The 27,055-nt window shown below is 39.7% G+C and overlaps 1 protein-coding gene across 12 annotated transcripts in view; it reads right to left on the bottom strand.

The window, feature by feature from the left end:
• Positions 1-27,055, bottom strand: part of FHIP1A (FHF complex subunit HOOK interacting protein 1A) — a 208,684-nt gene that overhangs the window by 80,202 nt on the left and 101,427 nt on the right. For 9 of the 12 annotated variants that reach the window (XM_019641183.1, XM_019641189.1, XM_019641182.1 and 6 more), the window contains 2 exons: positions 12,576-12,807; positions 959-1,585 (listed from right to left, as the gene is read on the bottom strand). In XM_019641183.1, the coding sequence (XP_019496728.1) occupies positions 959-1,585; positions 12,576-12,680 (732 nt within the window). In that variant the 5' untranslated portion in view covers positions 12,681-12,807. Of the gene's footprint in view, positions 1-958; positions 1,586-9,879; positions 9,986-11,557; positions 11,664-12,575; positions 12,808-17,746; positions 17,830-27,055 lie in introns of those variants that run through there. The other 3 variants (XM_019641190.1, XM_019641193.1, XM_019641192.1) reach the window with 3 other exon arrangements.

The following is a 27,055-nucleotide window of genomic DNA, read 5'->3' as shown; positions in this document are numbered from 1 at the left end:
CCATGTCAGAGGGGTAGTAGATTGGGGGAGGGGGTTATCAGTTTGTGAGGGGTGTACACATGTAACTATTACATTGTTTTGTACACCTGAAACAAATTAAAAAAAAAAGAAATATAATGAGATGAGTGGTAAAAAGATAAGACAATGGGAATAAACTGCAACTGTTCACAGGGTTAGGAAAATAAAAATAGCTGTTGCCCAACATAACTGACAAACCAGAATAAGATATAAATCTGTCATCTAAATCCCCCTTCCCAAAAAAATAAATAAATAAATAAATCCCCCTTCTAAAGACAACACCAACTCCAAATATATAACCAGAGCCCTAAGGCATCTTCAGAGTCCCAGGTCGCTCCCATTATTTTCTGGAACTGTGAGCGAGCCTGGGCTGCTCCTACATCGGCAGAGGACCCTACACTTTATTTCTCACCATACCCATGATTAAGAAGCTATACAGAGTAGAGTATTTCCTGCTACAAACTGTAAATACGTATTTATTTTTAAAAATCAGTGCTTTGTATCTACATTTATGGTCGTTATCTTGCTGAGAAACAAATTAATTTGTGAAACCAGCTGTGAGGGGTCTCTCCACATGCCATGATTCATTGGCGCAAAATCAACCTGAAAAGCTAAAAATATAGACAGCGCAGGTCTTACCAATTGCTCAGGATATGCTCTTGGGAAAAACTAAAATAGCTTGTAACCCAACAGAAATGAACCAAGACACGGTAACACATATAGTTTCCTCCGTTGCCTTATTTTTGACCTGACACTGCTCAGCCAAATAGCATCTCAACTTAGGATGGCCCTGCTCCCTGCAAAGGATTTCCTCTAAACATCTTTCCATAGAAGGTGCCAAGTACAGCTTGCTGAAAAGGAATAAAATGGTGTTTATCATTATTAGCACAAGAGAGGAAAAAAGGGGTGGGTGGAAAACATGGCAGTGTGAGGGACTTACTGGGCAAAAGTAGGTGTTGTCCACGATGTGATGGGCCACCATGCTGTTCTCGGCAGAGAGAGACATAATGAAAAGCAGGGCATCCCGGGCCTGCTGACCTACGGTCCCCTCTCGGTGAATGAAAGGAATCAGAAGGGAGAAGATGAGGAAATTGGCCGCCCCTTGGTCCTCACTTGTGTGGAAGAAGAGTTCCAGAATGGATGGATCTTTGGCAAGGATGGAACAGAGCTGATTGAGCAGGACAACCAGCTTGCCCTCCACGGCCGGGGTGGTTGTCCCTGAGCAAGAGCTCAGCAGCATCATCAAGGGCTTCAGAATGGGCTTGTGGTGCAGCAGAGGCTGGTGCGACTGGGTGACCAGCATCTCGTACATCTTTAGCTGCTCAATTTTAGTATCGTCCGTAAATTCCCGTCTCAGGCTCCAAAGGAAGAGTTTCTCCATGATGTTCTCAGAGACCACAAATTCCAGAATTGGCCCCATCGCGGCATCCTTGGCTTGCTCCTCAATCAACAGGAAGAGCATGTGTTCTACGTAATTCTGCACGGCGCTGGCCTCATCTGGGGGGATGGATCCATATTTGGCCTGGGTGTTCTTCAAGGGGTCATGCTTCTCTAAGATCTTCACAACCTGTAACCAAATGAAACCGCTGATGCTTAGCGGAATGACAAAAACACCGCCCCTCACCCCTGACTGTACCAAACCTTCACAGCAAATGCAAGAGCCATGGCCCAAGACAAGGTATACTTGAGTGTTCCCTCTCTCTCTCCCTCTCCCTCCCTCTCCCTCCCTCTCTCTCTCTCTCTCTCCTCTCTCTCTCTCTCTCTCTATCATGAGAATAAAAGGAAGGGGTTAAACTATAGAAAGATGCTTAAAGATGCTCATTTAGAATAGTTACAAATTTTTTACTCTAAGAAAATAGTACTGTTATGTAAACTAAGCTACATGTATTCCTGGGCCTATTATCTCAAAGACTACTGAGCAAAATGAAAAACTGTAAGTGATACGTTAGATGGGCACCCTCTTCCACCACGCATGCCATATTAGGAAGGATGGAAGGAGACTGATGAACAGAAGACACACACCTAGCGGAATCAACCCGAACATATGGCATATGTGGAAACTAAAAAAAAATTAAGGTTTTGGACTCTGCATTCCTTTAAGCCAGAAAATGTTCTGAGATAACCAATTACAAAATAAATCCCTAGGATACAGAATTTCTGTGTGGGGTAATGAAAAAGTATTGGAAATAGTGGTGATGGTTGCATAATGCTGTCAGTGCCATTGAATTATATACTGAAAAATGGTTAAGATGGCAAACTTTGTTATATATATTTTACCACCAAAAAGAAAGCCAAATGACAGTAAAAAAATGAATAAATCCCTAATTAGGTCCTGTGACAGCCCTGGTGTTTCTCTCCCTTATCACTGTTGGCCTTTGAATGCTTCCTACCTCTCTGGCTTCTAGCTTGGGACCTGGAAATTAAAACAATCTTATATCTCAGCTTCCATGTAACTTTATGACTTAGAATTTCTATGACAATGTTCATTCAATTGACTTCCTTTAAAACGTATACACCTGATAATTTTTACACAATCAAAGGCTGATAACTTCACCTTCATTCCTTTTTGCCTTTCTCAGCTGCGTGTTCTATAACATGTGTGTCCTTTCAGTCCCCTCCTGGCCCAGTTCCATAACATGCTCTTACATGTTCTGTATTTAGGTTACAGATTTTTTGCAAGTCACTGGAGAAGCTGGCAAAGGTACAATGCTATGTCAGCATGCATGAGAGCAATGATGGAAATTTACTTCTTAGGGGAAGATCTGTGTCGTTCCCCTGTCAGACACAGGGCAAAGGGACCTCAACAGACCAGGCATGTAATATCCTTATAGGATGAACAGAATTCTACAGAATCTGTAATTGCTATCAACTTCCATTATAAAATTAATAACGCTGTCACAAAAGGAAAAAGAAAATCACCCGACACCCTTGGGTTGACATTTTCAATGAGAAAGGCCTTCAGTGAGCAGCTGTCCAGGCGGTGCCTGGCTCAGTGACCGCTGGGCCCAGTGCTCGCACTGGACATCCCCTCTCCTTTGCTGCATGCCAGGCTCCGGTGCCCCCCAACTCTCCCCAGCCTATAAGAAGCCTTCCAGAACCCCGAAGGCCTGACCACTTCACTGGCAGAAATGCTGGAACCGGGCTGTCCTCCTTTCCTTTTGCTCTGGCCTTGACACCTCCCAGAGAGAGGTCACAGTGCCACATTTGTCCAAAAGAGGGCTCCACCTTAACACAGCATGCTTTCCAGCCCAAAAGCCCTAACTTCAAGGCTCCACAGGCTGAACAGCCAATTAGCCACGCGCTTTATCAGTTCAATAATTTCAAAGTCCACATATTGAGTTTACTTATGAGAGCTGACTATACAGCTAGGCCTTGGGGTAGAAATGTAATTATATTTCTCATGTGTGCTCAGACTGTGTAAACTGTCTAAAATTGGGACTGTTCATTATACATTGATAGTGGCACAACAAATTAACTCAGTCTTTGTGGAAAACAATCTGGCAATATATAACAAGAGCTATAAAATGGTTCCTGCCCTTTGACTGGTTAATCTCACTTTGGAGGAAATGATTGAAAGAAACAACCCAAAAATAATTTGTTAAAAAAATGTTCACACCAATGATATTTTCAATAATTAAAAATAAAAATATTATTGACCCAAATGGTCAAGAATAAGAGAATGACAATCAAAATGTTATATCACCATACAACAAAGGTATTAAAAATAAACACTAAGGGAATCATATGTATACATGTACTTGCAAATGTATAATTTAAGTTAAATACTAAATATACTGACACATAGATGCATGATTAGAAGTGAGTCTGAAAAGATATAAATGAGATTTTAAGGTTAATTAGATATTCTTTCCTATAAATTGATCTAATTTCATAACATAAAAATAAAAGTAGACAAAGTAATTTCATATTAATATTTTAAAAAGGACCAAAAGACTGAGTTAAAAACAGTGAATAATTGGAAACCTAATGCTCAGAAATTCCTAAGCAATATAAACTTATACGTATGTACACATATTTATATTATATGCATGCATGTAAATATGTATTATATATCTAAACATATACAGAGGGTGCCAAAAAATGTATACACATTTTAAGAAAGGAAAAATCTGTAACAATTGTAATACTCAATATACACAGATAACAAAAGAGGAATACAAGTCACATTTGACTTCTGCAATTACAAGAGGTGCTCAAAGTGATTACCATCAACGTCCAGACACTTCTGATTAAAGCAAGCTACTGCTTGATTATAGATAACATCTCTCAAAATGAGTATACATTTCTTTTGACACCTCTGGTATATGTAATACACACCAAAACTATTTATATGATCACGGCTTACATTTTTCCCATGAATTAATCTTCATTATTTATTCCAATGTATTTCTCTGCAAATAGACCTATCCCATTTTTTGCTATGAAAAAACCTAAAACAGAGAACTAAGATTTTTATCTAGAATGCAAACTATTTAACGGCTTTTAAGTGGAAGCATCATTACCCTCTATCTAGTAGCTCCTGTACACTGCCTTCTGGGTAACTGGGCAGAGAAACATGAGAACAGAGCTAACATAACCCCACGGAGACATGAGGTTGGTTAATCATCTTGAATGGAGCCGACCCTAACAGCCCTTTACGCCTTCCCAACCCTGGCCAGGGTGGTTTCTCTGCCCGGAAGATGGGTGTGTGAGTCATGGAATACACAGTGCTCAGCAAAGTACAGACTATTATGCCCGTGTCGCCACATGTCCTTAATCTCTCTCCTTAGGCGTCAGGACCCTCCCAGGCTACCTCCCTTTCCCTTCCAGGCAGACACACCCATGACCTGGTTTTACAAGTGGGCTCTGGGGGCCCACACCCTGGGCCTGACTCCTATGCTGACAGGAAATGCCCTCTTGGCGAGAGCACATCTTGTGCTGAGAGGGTGAAGAGCTGATCTGTGTCCCAAGTTTTCTGCCCAGATGGTGTCACAGTTCTTGCAGTTTCTGGAGACTGATTCCTGGTGTGATCTGGACTTTATGTTTTCCTTTTGGGCCCATCAGACTCCAATATTCCTGTGTCTCTGGCTTCTGCTCACTGCCTAGTTTCACCTTTGTATCTACTCTGACCGTCCAGTCCTATGGATCTAGGATCCCAGGCTGCTCACTGTGGCTTCCTCCCTGGGCCCAGCCCATTCTCTGATTATATCCTGCATCTTAGGCTCTCAGCCTGGCCTCTGATTTCCCAGCCCCGGCTTCTTCTTGGCTATACATCCTCTCAGTCTCAGGGATTCAGTTCAGGGGAAAAGAAAACACAATTAAAGGAGCTGGAGGGACCCTAGTAGAGAAGAGTGAAAGTAAGCAAAATACACTTCGCAAATGTTTCCTTTACTGAACAAGTTCACTTCGCTAGGCCGAAAATACCATTTAAGAAACTAATCAACCCCTGATAAAGCTCACGCTAAGTCAGTAAATCAGCTGAGATCAGAAATAGCACTATAAATGTTTTGCTGATCATAGCTAGGCATTGTCGATCTATAAACTTTAACAAATACAAGATGAGCTATATACAGAAGGTGCCAAAAAAATGTATATACATTTTAAGGAAGGAAAACTATATTAAAATTGTAATACTCAATATACACCAATAACAAAAGATGAAAACAGTCACATTTGACTTCTACAATGACAAGAGGTGCTCAAAGTGGTTGCCATCAGCATCCAGACACTTTTTTTTTTAATTTATTTTTTTTATTGTTAGTTTCAGGTGTACAGAACAATGCAATAGTTACCCTTTTCACCCTCACAAAGTAACACCCCCCCTCCCCACATCTATTGCAGACACTTCTGATTATGGCGAACTACTGCTTGGGCAACGCTGACCAAAGTGTCCACTTGTATACATTTTTTTGGCATCCCTGGTATATATCAGTGTGTGTGTGTGTGTGTGTGTGTGTGTGTGTGTGTGTGTGTATCAGTGTATCATGAGTCCAGATCACATATAGAGCCACTTGTAAGTTATCACAATTCTAAAAAGAAATGCACAAATAAAAGAAAAAATAAATAAAAAGGGGGAAAAAAAAGCCAAAAAGACAAGGATACAAAATGAATAAAAAGAAATGCACAAAAAAAATCATAGTGTGAACAATAGCATACAAATTATTATCTGGCCAATCTAGCTAAAATTTAACCTAACTTCAAAGTCATTTGACTTTAAATATGAGGATTATCGGGGCTAAATAAGATGAACAAATAGCATATTTCTTTCGTTAAGGAATCGGCTCTCCTATCCTTAGCTCCAATGATGGCCTCCATTCATCAATGATAATGGCCCTGAATTTCAAATATTTACAAATCCTAAATAAGAAACTCAAATGCTTTCAGAATGAAAGATCTACATATATCAGATAATTACACCTCAACATAACAAATGGTTATTCTTCATGATTAACACAAGTGTTTCTCTCTCAGAGTAGCTTTGACTTTATCTTTACACTGTTCTATGTCTTATATATATATGTATGTATCAATGGAGGATTATTTTTGCTATTTTGGTTAGAGCCTACTTATTTCACATGAGTACAACCCAAACTTCTAAATCCTTTGGAATGCTAAATTAAAGTGGCATGGTGGGAAAAAAAAAAAGTTACTAGGCAACATTTTCCATCACACAGAAGTGCAGGATTCAGAGATCTTAAGCCAAATTCCACTTAATGTACCAAATATAATAACTACAACAAAAGTAAGTTTCCATCCAGCCCTTTATTCATTACTTAACAGCTACGTCTTTCAATCTGGGGTATTCCTTGCAAACCTATTCCGGTGGGAGGCCTTTACTGAGTCATTTCTTTTTGTTTTAAGATAACATAAAATAATAATATATGTATTCTTGTACAAGTTGGTTAATGTCAACTCCAGAGACTTATTTAAATCTGGGATAAAACAGGATAAAGCAGGCGCTACATCTATAATACATGCCATACCTCTTTGGGACCAAAGGTAGTCTAGTCATTATTGCAGAAACATGGTAGGAGCAGCAGTCAATAAAATAACATAAACTAACCCTAAGTTAGGCATATATATTTTTTAATTTAGATATTAGGGAAAGGACTTAGAGTAGCAATCTATGTAATAATATTCCAGAGAACACTGTAATTTCAACCACAGCAAAAACAGGCTTATCCCCAAGCACAGTGGGAGAGTGGGTGACACTGCAACTACTTGAGAGTCACGAGTAACACCTTGGCCCTCTAAAGAAGCATAGCTTTTGCTCTGCTTTACTTTCTACTGCCACATTTAGGGCTACTTGAAAAGCTGAGAAGAGAGAATTTTTTTAAATGTTAACAATCGTCACTTTACCAAGAAGATTTAATCAGAGTTCTCTAACACGTCCCATCTTTTCATCTCTCAAAGACTTTACTTAATTTCTCTCTGTCATTTCATCTATGACAAGACACAGACCAAAAGAGTCAAGATGAACAGAACAAGAGAACAAGTGTCATGGAGAACAGGTTGAAATGCACATCTCAAATCCATGTCGACTGCTATACTTCTTTAATAGTCAGGCTACTTGTAGCTCTCCACAGGATCCTATACTTAGAACATATTACCTATTTTTCATTACAGCTTTGTGGGAAGACATTGGACTTAGTTAACTAACCTAGATGATTCAGTGTTTCCTACCCCCGCCCCCTTCAAGATAAAAAAGGCTACTAAACCCGTTGGCTTTTCTTCATCTATCACCATTACTCTATTTGAGCAATGGAATTTTCTTAGCTTACAAAAATGGCCTAACAACTCATTTTTTTGCAGACTGAGGGTGCTAAGGAGAAGCTTTGGGCTATTAACTAACTAGCAGCGCAAAGAAATGTGCATTGCCAATTGATTTTTTTTAACCCTTCACCCCATTTTCCTGATTCTAAGAGGAGGCACCTTTAAGTAGATAGTTATTACTGATCCAATGCTTGAAAGGAGAGGATAGAGAATGAATAGAGCAAGGCCCATGACGCTTCATAAAGTACAACTGTGCCTGTAAGACTCACTAGTGTGGGGGTTTAATTCACATGGCAGTATAGCTTATTGTCTGGTGGACCAATGCTGCTTACTTCTTGCTGTCTCTTCCATTCAGAGGAAGCAAAAGCCAGAGATATAAACAACAGTGTACGAGACCACGAACTGTTCTTATAGACCAGGGGTCGGCAAACTTTTGTGACGGAAGAGCTGCAACAATTTACTGAACACCTACGATATTCTTGGCACTGGAGATGTAGGCAAACTACAGATGGTCTCTGTCACGACGTGCTTGTAGTGAGGTTGGGAAGAAGATACTGTGCATGTAAATTTAACAAGAGGTGCTTGGTGTAACAGGGAAGGAATCCCAGGATGCTGTTGGAGCAGAGTAGGGGCATAAAAGAGAACGGGGAAGGTTTACTGGAGGAAATGATGCCCCAAATGAGTCCTACGAAAGGAGATGGATTTAACCAAGGGGTTAAATTTTTCCTGCATTCCCCCCACCCCCAGCAGAAAGAAGAGGAGATGCCTAAGGCAGAGAGGCATTAAACAGCCCGATGCCTCTGCCCAGGAGTGGGGGTGGCTAAGAACTCCAAGTAGTTTTGCATTTCTGGAGACTAAATGAAAGATGAGGCGTGAAAGAGGCCAGGACATAACCCTACGTGCCTTCCTCGTCTGTAGCTGGCCAGATGCCACTGAGATGTCCAACTAAAGGAATGATCCAGTCAGATCTGGGTTTTAGATTCACTGTTCTGGCCATTTATGGCACAAGATGGTATCTCAGGTGACAGGAAGTACATACAGGGCAGATCTACTTCCTGCCTGGATTCTCCAGGGTCACTTCCAGGAATTCAGCTATTCCTGAATGTCCACTAAGGAGCTATTCTGGGGGATGTTATCAGATCACCGGACCAAGAGGAACAGTGTGGAAACTCAAGTGCGCCAGTGGGCCACTCAGGGCCTCTCCCCTGGACCGTCCTGGATCACAGCCTGACTGCCTTGGAGGATGGCTGGTTGTGTAACTAGTTGTTCCTGACAGCGAGGTGCAGGTGGGCAGGCTGATAGCCTCCTTCACCAAAGTGTGCTTTGTAACTCAAGGTCTGAGAAAGAAGCTTCTATTCTAGTAAACAGTAGAACAGAACCTGTCAAATATATGCTAATTATGCTAAATTTATACTGAAGTGTACTAACAAACAGAAGCACTCTGGATAAAAAAGTGTGATGCTTGCCAGCGAATGGAGCATTTCAGTAAATAACATACTGTCGCCCAGTTCCGTCTATGCTACGTTTCTTACCAGCCTTACAGGATTTCTCAGGTTACCTCAAGGGAACCCAGGGGATATAGTCACACTAGTCATAGGAGTTTATGTCAGACTTTAGCTCATTTCTCAATCCTCTGCAACTGTGCTTCATCCACCCTCAGCTGAACAACTCACACACAAAACAACTGCTAATGAATGAAACTCCAAAACAATGACTATCCCATCAACGGAAGGTTTCATCACTCACCTCATGCCTAGCCCCACATCTCGGCCTTGCCCTGACTTCCTCACTGGTTTTTTCAACATCCAAAGAAGCCAAAGCTGAACACTTGTTTCCAACACCCCTTCTCTAACATGTTCTTCTCCTTTCTGTCACCAAGACCTTCTTTCCTCACAGTCACGCCAGCAAATCGTACTTCTCCCATTTCCCAGGCCATTTCCATCCACAACAGCCCCTTCCCTTAATGTTTGCAATTATTATTCATTTTATAATAATCCATCTTGCACTGTAATCCAAATTAGCTTATACATTGTTTGAAGGCCAAGACCAAGGCTTATTACATTCCTATGTCCCACCTGTGACACTAACTGTGATGTATCTGAAGTTCGGGCTCAGTAAATCTCCACTGAACGATAATCACATTGATAGCCGCATGCATTTCTTGAGTATTTTGGTTCATAAAGGTAACAGAAAGCCCCTCAGGAGCCTTTGGAAGTAGACAGAGACTTAGGGCCCCTTCCAGATTTATTAAAAAGGAAAAGTCAAGGCTAAAGAGGAGAGAAACTTGCCCAAAGTTAAATAAGTGGCTGAAACAAGACCAAGAGCGCCCTCATTTTATGAAAGGACGTGTTTACCAACTAAACACCATCCCCTCTGACAAAGTTATTCTTACCCTCAACTCAATATTTGCATTAAATGGAGGGTGCTATACTTCAGATACCCTAAAATGTCTGATAATGCTGAAGTCATTCATATTGGATATAGAAATGAATAATATGATTCTGGGACCAATATTTACTCCTTCGCCAATGTGAAAGAGTATTTACACCTTCCTGAATTAAGACACTCTGACAACACTCCAACAGCTTTGGAGAAAGCTTAACCAGGACAAAATCTGAAAGGGCCAATGATCTACCATCTATATAAAATCAAGAGGTTGATGATAGATTATGTCTTTGAAGAGGGGCACAGAATACTAAATGCATCACACAGAGATACCTCAGCAGGAATGATTACAATCAAAGGTATTATAGACGAACAAACAAACAAAACAGGGCCCAGAGCACAGACTACGTATTAGAATGATAGACTTCTTCAGACCAATGAAATGACTTAGCTGAAAATGCTCTCTATATAAAACATCTGACTGTGCACTCTTACCAGTTTTTAAAAAATGAGGATAAATAATAAATATACACATACTAATAAATGAATATATTATATATATTATAAACACAAACTAGAAATTTTTAAAGATAAAGATAGAAATAAGCCTTCTAAAATATTCCTCTATATATCCCTCTAATATAGCCTATTAGGCACATCTCTTAGGGTTCTCCAACCCACTTTGGAGCCAGTGTTTTTAAATCCTTATAAAACTACAAAGCCAAAAGTGATTATTACCAGGAAAACTCCTGAACTATTTTCTTATCTTTGCTAAAGTCGATGTACCCTTAATTTCCAGAGGAAACCCATATTGTAATGGTAAAAAGTCAGAGAATGGGATATGCATTAAAAATTTTGGAAGCTTGACACGGGATAGGGACAAGAAGCTACAAAGTGTAAATGACCGAGAGCAGAATTGATTTTGTTTTTGATCCAAACTGTGTGCCCTATAATTGCTGTGATTTACAGGCTCAGCGCTTTAATCCATGTGCTGTTTCCGGCCACAGGAAGGAACTGGGTAGTCATTAAAAATCTGTCACATAAATAGCTACTTACCAGCTCACCTGGGGAGTGTAACGTTGAACAAGCAGTAAAGAATGCCAATTTTATTTATTTTACTACTTGTAAACTCCCTTAGGAAAGGGGTGAGCTGGTAAATGTTCTGAATAGTCAACCCTTAATTATCCAACAAGCAGATCAGAGGAGAGTCACAGAGAAGTGAAAATGAATAATCAGAAAAACTTTTATAATCAGGTTTGTAATGAATTCAGATACTGCCCAACATCTACTTTACTTAAATAACACAGGGACCACCAGCCTGAAAAATGGTAAAGCACAGAGGTCAACGGACCAAGATCTAAGTACTTGCTTGGAAACTCACCAGTTGTATAACTTCAAGCAAGTCGCTTAACCTCTATAATCGTCCATTTCCTCATCTGTAAAATGAGGACATGAGGACCTGCCGAGTGGCGCGATGGTGAAGAGCTGGCTTGGGACGCCAGAGAGCCCCGGTTCGGATCCACATATGAGGGCCAGTGACACTGCCCTCTACAGCTAAGATGCTGAACAACAGCTCAACCTGGAGCTGGGCTGCCATGGGTCACCAGCAACAGCGTAGGCTGCAGCCCCTGCTGCAGTGGGTCACCATGGGTTACCGTGTGTAGCCAGCAGCCAGCGTGAGCGGGCAGCAGCTGCCGTGAGCGGCCGTCCAGAAGCCGGCGACTCATCTGCCTTGCCCGGGAAGAACACAATGATGGTGCCAACTTGGGCCAGTGAAGCAACATCCTCCACAACTAGACCAAAGAACAAAACGACAGCAACTTGTCTGTTCCCCTTCCCCCAATTCCCCAGCGCTGTTCCCATCCCCCAATTCCCCAATTAAAAAAAAATCTTAAAAAAAAATAAAAATAAAATAAAATGAGGACATGAATACTAACTGTCTCATGGGTTTGTGGAGAGGATTAAATGACATAAGGCATTTGAAGTATTCAGCATAGCATTTGGCAAATATCTAACAAATGTGTATGTTAATATTATTAGAGTGTATGGTCTGGATGGAAATCAGCAGGGAGGAGGGAAAGAGAAAGGATGGAACCACTGTCAAATATATTAAAAGCAATGTCCAAGTCACTTGAAGGCCAACTGCTGTTCTTCTAAAAACATCTGAGGAACATATGTGTTCCCTAATTGCTTTTGTAAAAACCATGGTTTTTAATTAGATACCTATTCTAGGAAAGCAGGAAGAGAAAGCTGATTTTCTTCCTACCTAAAAAGGGTTTTCCTCCCTGTGTTTCTGGAAGCCTGGTTATCTGTCACAGAGGTAGGAAAGCCCTGGTTCAGTGTGATGGAGGCCTCTGGGGCTACCTAGACCGGCAGAGAAGGTGAAACTCATACATTACCTGTGCCCAGTGGTTTTTAAATACAATCATGCAAGTTTCGGGGTCAACTCCCTGCAGGCTCATAGCCTGCTGGAGTTTGCTTCCTGTTGCAACCGATGACATCATAAACCTTCATAAATCAATGCTTCTAAGTCATATTTAATTTTCATGGAAATTTGGCAAGCAGTCACTAATTTTCAAGTATCATATTAGAAGCAAAACTTCTTCACATTTCATTGTCACCTTTCAAAACCTGTAATGACAACAATAAAAAATACATCTCATTATGTTCATACATTAAAAGGAAACTATTAAATTTAAATCAAAGCGCAGACATTCTCAAAGTCCAACACAAAACAAAGTATCTACAAAATAGACATTTCTACTCAATCTAAAGGCTTCCCTATTTCCTCTCACCTTGCTACTAAAAATATAATGATACTACCAAACCTACATGCATAAATTAAACAATTACTGGGTTTATTCTCCCCACTATCACCAACCACAACCCCCTAGATTATAATTCTAAATCTTTCAAATCTAGTTTCTATAATCAAGAAACTATGATGCCGGCCGGCCGAGTGGCGCGATGGTTAAGAGCTGGCTTGGGATGCCAGACGGCCCCGGTTCGGATCCCACATATGAGGGCCAGTGACACTGCCCTCCACAGCTAAGATGCTGAACAACAGCTCAACCCGGAGCTGGGCTGCCGTGAGTCACCGGCAAGGGCATAGGCTGCAGCCCCTGTGGCAGTGGGTTGTCATGGGCTACTGTGTGTAGCCAGCAGCCAGCGTGAGCAGCCAGCAGCCGCTGTGAGCGGCCGTCCGGAAGCCGGCGACTGATCTGCCTCGCCTGGGAAGAGTGCAATGAAGGTGCCAACTTGGGCCAGTGAAGCAACGTCCTCCACAACTAGACTGAAGAACAAAATGACAGCAACTTGTCTGTTCCCCTTCCCCCAATTCCCCAACGCTGTTCCCCTCCCCCAATTCCCCAATAAAATCTTTAAAAAAAAAAAAGAAAAGAAACTATGATGCCAATATCTGTGGAGTTTAAAAACATCTATAAACAGGAAAACCATTAGTTAATAGTGACAGAAATAAATGGCTTGATGCAAATGGGGCAGTCATAAAACAACACCCAGACTCCTGGGTCCAACATTATTGAATTATTATTTTTTTAATCAATGACTATCATAATGGAATTGAAAATACCTCAGTCATTTTGTGGCTACAAATGAAGTTAAGATTTCAGATTTCCTGAAAAATAATAGAATTCCAAGTAACCTTTACAAATCAGAGAGAGAAAGGATCCATCAAAAACAAGACAATGCTTTCTAGGTGTGTGTACAAGATAGCGAGCACACTTACAAATGAAAATGAATTATGTGGATAATATAGGAAGAAAGTCTGACTACAACAGACTCCCAGTAGGGAGAAAAAAGATATTGAGGTCATAGAGTATATGGTGAATATGACCCAGTTGTGGGGCCCTAACTCTCTGATAAAAGAAGTAGGATAATGGTGTTCTCTCACCAGTTTGATCAACCCATAAAAGGACTGGGTATAGTTCAAAATATTTTTTAGTGTACAGATTAGAGAGACTTAGAAAAAAATTACATTGTAATTATCAAAGCACTGGAAAAGAAAATCCATGAGAAAATTTCCAGACATATATATAGCGTGAAAGGAAAAACAAAAACCCCCAGCTATTTTCAACAAACTAATATGAAGGGTATTACAACGAGAACAACGATCATCTGTTCCTCCTACAAACAATAAAATGTGAGAAAATGAGCTTAAGGTGATGATTCAGGTTAGACTTAAGGATCAAGTTCTTTGTGGGCAGCGGAATTAAACACTGGAAAATAGTTAAGGAATATTTAAACCAAGTGCTTCCGTTGAGGGGGTAAGAAGCCAACCATTCACTATTAAGGGATTTTTTTTTCAAAAATGTAAGCACAGAACACTTTCGAGAATTAATAATTCTGAGGAAAGAAACACTTTTTAAGGAGAATAAACGTTGATTGAAGAAGTGGAAGGCCTGTTAGATGAAGGGCTGTACACGCTACATACCTGAGGGAAACAGCTTGGGTATATTTTCTATGACTACATTGTATTATTTTTTTTTAAAGATTTTATTGGGGAATTGGGAAAGGGGACCAGCCAAGCTGTTGTTCTTCAATCTTAGTTGTGGAGGGCACCAGTCGCCATCTGGCTGCCTGTCAGCAGCTCGTGGCCTCTAAGCTCAAGGTGCTGTGTTCAGTCTTAGTTGTGGGTGGGTGTAGCCACCATCCCATGCAGGAGTTGAACCAGCAGCCTTGTTGTTAAGAGCGTATGCTCTATCCACTGTTCCATCTGGGCAGCAGCTCAGCTCAAGGTGCCAAGTTCAGTCTTAGCTGCAGGTGGGTATAGCCCACCATCGAACAGGCAATCTTATTGTTACACCACCTGAGCCATCCTGCCACCTGTTGGCAGCTCAGCGACAGCTCACCTCGGGCGCAGCGTCACTGGCCCATGTGGGAATCAAACCAACGGCCCTGTTGCTCAGAGCTCGTGATCTTAAGTCAACTCTTAACCAACTGAGCCACTCAGCTGGCCCCTACACTGTATTATTTAAACTGAAGAATTCCCCAAAGTATAATTGCTAATAATACAAAGTTGTTTTTAGTAAGACATTGTTTGCTGCAACCATGACCCTTTGCCACTGAGAACGCACGTTTTATCGGGTCCATCTGGTGTGTTAAAAATTAGGAATGGCCACTCACACAGGCAGGTATGTGTTCCCAGTCCCCACAGTCGCCACCACTCCCTATGATCCCACCACCAGCCTCTTCACCTCACTTTGGTTACCAGGCTAGCCCTTCTAGATAACATTTCCGCGTGCAGCTTTGTTTTAAGTGATAAGAGATCAAACAAGTTCTGACTCAACTTTCTCATTGTCCTAAACATAATATTTTTGTGAAAATGTCCAGGTATTTTTTTCAGATGATATAGTGAGGTTAATGAGCAAAGTCAGAATTTGGGGGTTATCCCAGAGGTTGAAAAAGTAGAAGACTTTGATTCCTTTGATTTTAAGAAGACTTGAGAGTCCTTCCAGCCCCAGGATTCCCAGGTTCTTCTTCAAAGGCATGAGGGGAACATGCACCATGCCAATTGCCTCTGAATCAAAATTAGACACATGTTCTCTAAGACTCTTTAAGTTGGTTCTCAAAGGGCCTTTACATGCCATCTTTTCAGAGAGTGAGACTGCATGACAGACGGGATACATATCTTCGTTAAGGTCATAAACTTACAAGTTCATTTTCATGGAAATAGAATGTCTCTTGGTTCTCAGTCCAGTGTTCTTTCTAGAAAACTATATTCTCCTTTGTCTTAGCTAGAATCGCCGACCCTATTCCCTTAGAGAATCTGGATCGTCACGGAGAAAAGTGCATCTCATTCGGTGGATGCTAATCTGATCATACTTTTAAGGCAGATGCCCAGAGAATCTAAATGTGTCACAAATACAGAAACCATAACATCGAGAGAATTTCGGTGATCAAGGAGAAATGTCAGGCAAGTCAACCAGGCCACGTCAGAGACGGGAAACGCTCCGCCAGAAGATCCTATAAATGAAAATACACTCAGAGACCACAGAGCTGGCTATTTCTACTCTCTCTTATTCCCTTGTTACAGTTGGAAAGCACAGGCATGTCCCCAGGGCAGTATAAAACTGAAAGGAAGAGACATCACCGTATTTATGCGAGTTGGACAAGGACATATTTCCTCAAGCACCAAGGTTTTCAAAATATTTCTGCATCTGCCTGTTATCAGGCTTTCCTTTTTTTCCTTTTGTTGCACTTTTTCCATTTCAAGCTTTTTATTGAACTCTGAGATCACAGCTAAAAGTCCCAAGTGAAGAACAGAGGACAACACTAAGCAAAAAGCTGTGAGTGGGTAAAAAAGGCTACAGTCACTTGAGTGTGAGCTTGTGTGACGAGTGTGGCATTCCTGCGCATTGCCGCTGTCTTGCTCTCTGGCCTCTTCAGCTGAAGGTATCTGAAGCTGGGGCTGGTGGCCACTCTTGGCACATCTGCAGCCTCTTCTTCCCGTAAATACACACATGCACATCAGCTCAAATTTCACGCCTGAGAGACAGCTCTAAAAACCACCCAGACTCTAATGAGTGATTTTTTTTCATTCTTCAAACAGACCACCAACACCAAAAAATACCCAAAGGACTCTTCTTCCAACTGTGGTTGCATGTGGTTTTGTGGTGTGGTTGTTGAGTTTTCTGGCCCGGGGGTGAGAGTGGGAGAAAGGAGCTATCAAAACACACAGGAAACAGCCTGAATACATCACCACAGATTCCATACTGCCAAGAAAGAACTGAGTCTAGTATTTCCAAAGACATTAGTGGTAGTCAATTTACATATGTCAACATTATGTATAAAAATATTTCCCATCAATAAGGAAAGAAAAATTCTAATTATTGTTGTACACAGATAAAAATACATACAAGTCTTATGTCAGTTATTTTCCTTTGTTTTGAAAGTATATGGTATCTTTTATTTGACTACGAAAAAAACATAAGCATATTCTTCCACATTACAGAATTATAAAATATACCATATAGTCATAAAAGCTTAGATTCTAGTCATCTAAATCACACCTCTTTGCAATGTAAAAATTCCTTCTACCTCATTCCCAAATAGACATCTTATCTAATTTCAGACTCTTTTCAAAAACTATAATACTTAGGAAAGCTATAAATGTGTCAAAATCATATTCTTTTCCTGAAATATAGTTCTTGCATGACTATATTTAATATATCCCTCTTCCACTATCAGGCTGAACTTACAATGTAAATATTTTGGCATTTAATTTTATATTATTCCACACCATCCTTCAATTCTTTTATCTATTTCAATACAATATCCTCTAATAACAAATTATAAAAAATTCCTTAAGGGCAAGAAGTGGGTAACCACCTTAAGGGGAGACAGAGCCAAGAGAACATTTGCAAAAGTGATCACATTTGCAGTCCTATTAGGAAGGGACAAATGAACATGGAGAATTTGATGATTTAAAAAAACAAAGGATTTGATGGAACAAGAGGAGCAGGAAAAAAGCGAGGTGAAGAACACAGGTAGGAGAGGCCTATCGATAAGAACAACAAAAAAAGCAAAGACAAGTATTTTTACAGCCAGTTACCAGATCAGAAGCAATGTCTTCAACTTGATGGAAAGACATGACCAGCTCCCTTCCCATTTTTCCTTCTTCTTCCTTGGTATTTCTCTGGTTGGTTTGTGGATATGGTTAGAGGGTTGAGGTGGATGTAAAGTGGTAGACAAAGGGTAAAAGGTAAGAATTTGTAAGCTCAGTTCCAACCGTGCAAGTGGAAAAACTCAAGTCCCCAATTAGAGACTTTAGCTTTGAACCGGGAGACAGGGATCTAGGATTCTGGTATGAACTCTAACCAGCTGTGAGACCGCAAGTAAAAAAAAAAAACAAAAAAAACGGCATTCTTGGTTTGGAACCTCACTTAGGTGAGTAGTTAGAACTTTAGAACTATAAATGATTATTTCTTAGGTCTCTCCTGGCTCAAAAGTCATTATATTACGTACTTTATTGCAACTGTTATACTAATTGGAGAAGGGTCATCAGATAATCATTAAAGAGGGACCATGGCCATTGTACAAAAATCTTTGTAATAATTCTAGTTGTAAATGAGATTCTATCTGTGTGCTTTTCACGATTAATGTATATGTCACTTGAGGAACCCAAAGCACAGGAATCAACCATCTCAAATAAAATTTGTGGTTGGTTGGTTTCTTTCTTTCATGAGCAGCTGCCAGTATAAAATTTCATTGTTTCAGAACACGCTTTGGATGCCCTGAATAAACCTCTACTAAACACACATAACATCTATTACTGTAAAAGTGCTTATCATGAAAAATTGCATCTAAGGGTGAAGGCTTCTCAAATATTGGGAACAACTGAAGGAGTGGAACCCTGTGCCCTCAATTATAACAGCAGTGGGGGGGATTCATTTTGGGTCAAACTACCTCAGACAACCTCTACTTAGGGCCTAGTAAAATCCTGTTAAGCCTAAATCCTCCCAGTGCTCTAAGCCTGTGGCCCAGTTACCTTTTCTCTCTTGCTGTCATATCACATGGCAATACTGGGCTGTGGAAAATAAAGCAAGCATCTAATAGCCCTGACTCTCCCGGACGTTGTCCTGAGCCTCCCTCAACTTGCTGTAGTAGTTCAACTCTGGCTCATTCATTGTTCACTGTCCATCGTTTCAGTAAAGCAGCATCCTATTTGGTTCCACCAATTTGTAGGGCACCAGTTAACACACAGAAAACGTCTCAAGAATTTCAAGGACACAAAGAAAATTCTCTCAATACGTATATTCCAAATGGTTTCAGGCTTTGATAAATGCATATTTCAAAACAGTAACAAAATTGTGGAACACTAGCAATGTCGTGAAGTAATTCCACCATGTTTCACATCTTAATTTCACTTGAACAGGCTGCCAACTAGGTCATCCCCAAGTGTCATGCAACTGACTGATAAACAGAGTAAATGGAAAAGAAAAATTTTCATTAATATTCAAATTTGTACCTGAAATTTGTTTGGGGACTTAATTTTTAATGCCATTTAAGAAACTAAACCCCTACTGGCAAGGATTTGGAATGTAAAAATGATAGCTTTTGAAAATTACAGCAAGTGTTGAGATTTCAGCTCATTCGTGACTAAAAAGGAAAGTTTCTTATACACAAGGAGTGATTTTGTTGAGACAAGACAATGGAATCATTCTTGGGGAAAGTCTCCCCAACAACCCAACCAATCAAATATAATCTCAGTAGTTGGCACCATCCTTTCGCATCACTATTTTGTTGGAAGCTATTAAGGGACGCGTTAAGGTTTCTGCCACAAAACCCTAAAATTCAGCTAAGGTAAATGCAGAGATAAGATTATCTGACAACTTCTGTGGGTTAGTATTTTAGAGCAGAGATTTGAGGTGGATGCTCTGAATCTCTCTAAGAACCCTCTCACACTAATAAAGTTCTTCTCAAGAAATGTTCCTGGGGAAAAAAGAACATGTCTTGGTCTTTCCTCTGGAAAAGTAGGTACCTCTGGGGAGTTATCCTGTTTAGTCTAATACCTGACTTTACACCTGTATCAATCAAAATTAGTTTCCTACTAGCAGTCTTTCACATACCTTCATGTGAAAATTTTCAGATATACAACATGTAGCATAGAAGATAATGTGATGATTACCTTTTGGAATAACCACACGAAAAGCCTCCTTTTCGAAAATGTCCTTCATCCATGCATGGCATAAGGCATACTAAGTGCAATGAGTAAAGTAACAATGAAATATTACATATATATATATATATAAATATATCCATGAGTCTCAAAAATTGTGGCCATAGTTTTTTGAAGAAAGGTGGCTATAGTTTTTAGCCAATTCTAAAAAGGGTCCATGAACTGACCCCCTTCATAAAAGTTTAAAGGCCATTTTAAAGATGCATTCATGGTAAAACCATGAGGAGTCCCAAAACAGAGGCTAAGAGCCAGCGCGAACTCTAAAGGTATTCCTGACGAGATAGTTGTAGGACAACCGTGACTTCAGAGGTAACAAAAACCTCAGGCTCAGCAGCTTGGGGGTTGCTCCGGACTATGCGTCATCATGCTCTTGAATAATAATCAGTTCAGGTGCCTTCCAGATTTCATGGCTGGCTAAGCACTTCCACTCCTACCCTAAACATTGCAAGGTGACTTGTCAGAGGTAAAAAGTGATTAGCATTTATTGTAATTTAGCAACAGGCTCAGAAGTCAACCACCTCCTGTCTCTTAGAACCTGGTCCTATGCCCATCAGGACAAAGCACCTCCCTTCACCAGTCTATGAAATAGGCCACAAGGAGTTGGATGCCTGCTGTGTGCTATAAACCCATAATGGAAAGGGAGAAAACCACTGGCCCTTGAGCTAACTGACACAGGTATCTCACCCTCAGGTAGGTGGGGTAACTAGCACTGATGTGATAACCTAAGACTATGAAGCTCTAATTTCACATTTTGTATAAACATAAAAATAATGCCAGTCTTCCTCACATGTAAATATTATAATCCCTGTAACAAATGGTGCTACGATTTAAAAGACTACGTTTTCCCATCCATGAGCAGGGAAGAGTCTAGAAGTACATCGTAAAAACCTACTGGTTTAAAGCAGTTTATGGCTCACTTATATATTATTGCCATGATCAGTTTATCATCAAGAGAAGACATCATACTGATAAAGATAAAAAGCAAGACCTTTCTAAAGGCACTGACAATTTTCAGGGGAAAGAAAACTTTCACTTGAAATCTCTCCCTCTTGATCAACAACTACACATAGTGTACAATCAAGGTCCAGATTTACACGTGTCAAGAGGTGACTTATGGGAAGTAAAAATGGGTGCGCTCGTGTGCCTTTGGTTGAGAGCATAAACTGGTTTTCTACCTACAAAATTAAATTTGATCATCAAAACCACTTCTGTGCATTTATCCTATAAATACCCTTTCACCTTACAAAATGGCACACTGAGTAATGGCAAAAGTTGATGCTTACTGAGCACTTCTCTGTGCCAGGTACTATTCTCAATACCTCAACTCATTAAATAGCATGAACTCACTAAATCTTCTCCACAATCCTGTGGACTCTATCCCCCTCCTTTACTGAGGCACAGAGAGGTAGAGGACCTGATCTCACCAAGGTCACACAGATATCCTGGGGTCTGACCCAGACACATTCTCTTAACCACTAGCAGCTCTTCTCTAGAGTGATGTCCTTTGTAGAATTGTTTAGATAGTAAACAACTGGAAAGATCCTAAATATCCATTAGCGATAGTCTGGCTATATACATGATGGCACTTCTATATTATGAACTACTGTGTCACAATCTTTTTAAAGAATGCAGCTCTGAATGTACTAATACAGAAAGACTGCCAGGATATGCACATATTAGCAAGTGTAATGTGCCACCACTGTGTAAGACAAAAAAAAGGAATATGTTACTCTGCATACTTGCAAATGCATAGATGTTCTCTACCCAAGAACTCTAAGGTGGTTGCCTCGGCAGAGGGGCACTGGGTGACTGGGGACAGAGGAAGCCGGTGACTTGCTTTTCACTGTGCACCCGTCTTCACTTTTTTAATTTGGTACCATGTTTATGTACTGCTTAGCAAAAACACTTTTTAACTTAACAAAATAAAAGGAAAAAATCCTAAACAAAAGAAAAGTAGGTAAATCCAGCTTAAGTGCAGCAATTATAGTGTACTTGAAGTCTCTTCCTCGTCTCAGAATGAAAAGAAAGAGGCTGCACAATGATTGTAGGCTGCTGGGTGTGAGTAGGGATACAAGAGTACCTTAATATGCTATTTGAATCAATTATAATGACCACAAAATGTTTGAAAATATTTAACAGAAAACATGCAAAGAAAAAACAAGCTACATCTGTACTTATATGAGTTGTTAACTTCCAGTGGAATAAATATGAATGAAAATGATGTTGGGAGAGTGTCAAGATTTCAGAAGAATGGTAATCTTACCTTTCAGGAACCACATTTTTAATGCTTATTTTAATGTTATTGTACAATAACACTGGGTTAAATTTATGCAGTTTACCTTAAGCGTATGGGGCTTATAAGCTCTAGAAATTTGGATGTTAAGAATCTGTCAAAATTTTTGTCCTCAGCCCAATTTTTAACTGGATTGTTTGTTTTTCTGATGTTGAGTTGTATGAGTTCTTTATATATTTTGGATATTAACCACTTATGGGATACATCATTTGCAAATATCTTCTCCCATTCAGTGGGCTGCCTTTTCTTTTTGTTGATGGTTTCCTTTGCTGTACAAAAGTGTTTTAGTTTGATACAATCACATTTGTTTATTTTTGCTCTTGTTGCCCTTGCCTGGGAAACATGCAAAAAGATATTTCTAAGACCAATGCCAATGAATTTACTGCCTATGTTTTCTTCTACGAGTTTCATGGTTTCTGGCATTACATTTAAGTCTTTTGAGTTTATTTTTGCATATGGTGCAAGAAAGTAGTCCAGTTTCTTTCTTTTTTTTTTTTACATGTATCTGTCCAGTTTTCCCAACACCATTTACTAAAGAGACTGTCTTTTTCCCATTGTATATTCTTGCCTCCTTTGTTGTAGATTAGTTGATCATATAAGCATAGGTTTATTTCTGGCTCTCTCTTCTGCTCCACTGATCTCCATAAGTCTGTTTTGTGCCAGCACCATGTTGTTTTGATCAATATAGCTTTGTCAAGATGAATGGTTCTCCAAGTGTAGCTGACGGACCCTGGAGTTTCCCAAAACCTTTTCCAAGGGTCTCCAAGGCCCTCAATAATTTTAAAGGACCTCTCTAACAAAATCAGTCCAAGTCAACATAGCTCACTATGAAGATATTTCATATCCAAAAAAGCTTCCAGCATTGAAATTTACTGTAGTTATTTATACTTGAGCAGTTTCACCACTATGCACTATAACTTTATATTATTTGGCTTTTTTTAATAGGATTTTTTTCTACTTGTACAAAGCCTATTCTTTCAAACTAACATTAGTCCTGAAAATCAGAGATTATTATGCACTTGAAAATTGGCTTCTTAAACTTTGTCTTTTAAAAATATTGCTCTCATTAACCGCAGGTCTCACTGCTCTGAAGCTGTCATTTTGTCACAAGTATGATTCTATGGCCTTCTGAAGCAGAGCTTGGTAAGAGACTGGTTAGCCCTGAATGGAGCACTGCTTTACCTCAATGGGAAATGCATTCTGTCTTCCTCCCCATCCCTCCCTCTCTCCCTCACTCCCCCCCATGCACAGAGATACACACATGTGCATGCACACACACACACACAAGTCTAGCTAGCTCTGCACACAGATGGAAATACTAATCATTAGTTGCTGCCTTTTCAGAGGCTCTACAATAGAAAAACCATATGTAATTTGCAATTAACAAAGGGTAATAGAGGCTCTAATTTCTGCTCGGGGGTCTAGAATTTGGGCTTACTGTGATGCCCTTCCAAGAAATAAAACTAAACACAGAAATGACTTACATTAAGCAGTTCCTCTGTCACAGCAATGATGGCTTATTGACTGGATGGCTGCCAGCCCCCTAAACAGACCTGCAGAGAGGCCGTCCTCTTGGGGAGGAAGGCATTCTTTTATCTATAAGCCTCCAGAAGCAACTGGGCAGATCGCATTGCTCCCATATTCTGCTTCAATTCATCTCCACTTGCCTCTCGAGTGACTGGCATAGGCTTGAATGGTTTCAGGCTATCTACACTTCTTTAATTAAAACTCTTCTCCACTAAATTAACATGTATGTATCAATGCCTTTTGTACAGATGGGAAAGAAAGAGAAAGCAAAACCAAGAAAAGGAAAATCAAAGGTTGTTTCAAATTAACTTTTGCTTCAGATAACTTTTGCATTGGCATTATTTCTCCCTAGAGTTTGTGTTTCAGGTAGAAAACAATGAAGAAGAATAGATAAGGGTTCCAATGTTCCCCTCAAAAACATCTTGCGCTTTAGACCTAATTAACTTACAAAAATCAAAGGAGTTATAAAGAGGGCATGGAAGCAAAAGAAGAATTTGGCTAGTTCCTTTTTATTTGTGTAAGAATAACTTTATATAATATTAACATACATATATGCATAATAGTTCACTTCCATTCTATGCCCTGTGGGATTACCAAAAATTGATGATTTGACTCATTACTATTGGAATGGAATTGCAACTTATCTGGAGATAAGGTTCTAATGTCAACGCTTAAGGCAAGGCATGCAAAGACTCAAAATTACTACCGAGCACCGCTTAGCAAGGCACTTGTTGGAAATTAACATACTGTTTCTCATTAAGTTGGAGAAATGGCTGAGTAACCAACAAAGCAGTAGGGCCCTTGGGGTCAGGTTGTGCAAAAAATAATGTGTTCCTTTAAATGCAAGCATTACTTTCAGCACAGCCAAGATACTCATACCGGGAGAGGCAGGTAGAAAGTGGGACCAAGCAAGGAAAGAGCAGGAAAACATCTACAATTTCCCAAGAATAAACCTGTTAAATCACTGTTCTCTCTCTCTTTCTTATTTATGTTTTGTAGGGGGTGGGGGGTGGGGGGCGGTCAAGGACATACACAGTGGATGGAGTTACTAGCCAACACTGGCTCTGTCTTCAGAGTAACTACCCTGAAGGAACTTCACAAACATGAACCAATTACACCCCATATCTGCACTAAGTTCCCAGAAAATGATATTTCCTGCTTTCATAGAATAAGCATCTAATGTAGATAGGTGAGCCACCCAGGAGACAAAGCCAATAAAATTAAACACAGATTTTTCCATTAAGTAAACACGCCTCTGTTTCTAAAATATTTTAAATTTACACCCACAAATACAGCATACAAACCTTTCCAATTAGAAATTCAGCAATAAACATCAAACTCCAGAGAAAGATTTTTCTCAAAAGTGAGCAAAAGGATGATGATAGAATGAGAACCAAACAAATATAAATATTTGGGTTTCAGGTGGATCTGATGAAGGTAGCATTAGTATTCATCTAATGAACTGGTACAGAAAATAATAGCAATAGCCCTGGCTCTGCCACACAAATAGTTCATTTCTAGGTTCTTTCTGTGAAAAATCTAAAGAGAATTTTGATTTTTAAGTTTGACCATATTAGCTGTGAGGGCTTTCAAAAACAGGCCTATTATAATTAAAGTACATTTAAAATGTATTACCTTAATACCACAGAATCTTCCACATGTTTATATGTTGTTTATTGAGAGGATAAAGTGATTCCCTCCAAAAAGTTGCCACAATCTTTTCTTACAGTATGTTCTGAGAATTAAAGTCTTAAAGTAAGAAAAAAGGTAAAGGGCTGCTATGATGCTAGAATTAAATCATTGATATGATTATACCACAATAACATCTTCCTTAGTCTAACATATTCAGTATTCTATATTTGTTGTCTGCACAAAACTATAATTATTCGTTGATTTGATCAAAATTACTAGTTGACGAGCAATCCAGTCTGCCAGCCAGCCTTCAGGGTAATTAGTCAAATCAACAGAACATGGAAATGACTAATATGATTCTGAACTAGACTATCTACAACATCACAGCCATGCTTAGATTCAGTTCCGAAACCTCAACTCATCTTGTTTAACTCTGTAGACTATTTTCCTCATAATTTAATTTACTCTGTACACAGTTGAGAGTTTTTCCACCCCTTCATGGGACAAAGGAAAGTGACAATAAAAGTCAAAGTACAAAATTCAGTGAAATCAGATACTCTTGTTTAAAAAAATAGGAGCAGAGTTGTTTCCTTATTGTGTGAAGGGAGTATTGTCAAGAAGAAACTAAAATGGATTCTTGAGAATCAAACTACCTCTCAGTGCTTCCAATTCCATTACAGGCCACAATACTGTTGATTTGATGCCAAATGCCTCTAAAATGTTCTTACCCAAGAAAAGTGTATTAAAAAAAAAAAAAACAAGGAAAGCAACACACTTAAAGACTGGAGAAAAGTTTCTTCCATTTACTTGGGTCAGTGAAACATCCATCATACAGAGACACAAACACCTTACAGAATACAAGATCAGAGAAGCTACACTAGTAAAAGATCAAAGAGCCAGTGTCCCTGGGGGAATCAAACAGGTAACTGAACAGATTCCCCCCCTGCAATTTCTCTCCTAAACCTAGCTTCTGTGACTAGGGTGCGGGGGACCACAACACAGAACATTGTAGCCCCCAAAATATGATTTTTTTAAATTAAAGTTTATTGGGGTGACAATTGTTAGTAAAGTTACATAGGTTTCAAGTGTACAATTCTGTAACACATCATCTGTATATCATGGTGTGTGCTCACCACCCAGAGTCAGTTCTCCTTCCATCACCATATATTTGATCCCCTTTACCCTCATCTACCATTCCCCTCCCCCCTTACCCTCTGGTAACCACTAAACTATTGTCTGTGTCTATAAGGTTTTGTTTCTTTGTTTGGATGGATCTTGAGATTATTATGCTAAGTGAAATAAGTCAGACAGAAAAAGTCGAGAACCATATGATTTCATTGATATGTGGTATATAAAACTGAAAACAACAAAGGAACAAGCCAAAAAATAGCATTTAAAATTTTTTTTCTAGTTTGGCTCTCTCTCTGGAGGAAGAAACTTTTCAAAGTCATTAAACAGAATAATTATATAATGACAAATGTTAAAAAGCAAAAATGTTCAAATTATCTACACACTAACTACAACTAAGCATATGAAACTAGCATATGCTCAGCATAAGAGCACATCCAGTACAAATGATGATAGCTACAGTCAGCACAGGGTTGCCAAAGTGTCTAAAAGACCTGGATGCATTAAACAGATGCCCTCAAATCTAATTCCACCTGCTTGGGGAGAAAAAAAAATTTTTTTAAAGGAGCACTCTGTCCATCCCTATCACATGTACAGTTCAA

The sequence above is a fragment of the Hipposideros armiger genome, unplaced genomic scaffold (assembly GCF_001890085.2).
Source record: "Hipposideros armiger isolate ML-2016 unplaced genomic scaffold, ASM189008v1 scaffold_58, whole genome shotgun sequence".
NCBI classification, from domain to species: domain Eukaryota; kingdom Metazoa; phylum Chordata; class Mammalia; order Chiroptera; family Hipposideridae; genus Hipposideros; species Hipposideros armiger.
Note: the sequence above shows the minus strand (reverse complement) of the source record. Positions and strands in the feature narration are given on the sequence as shown.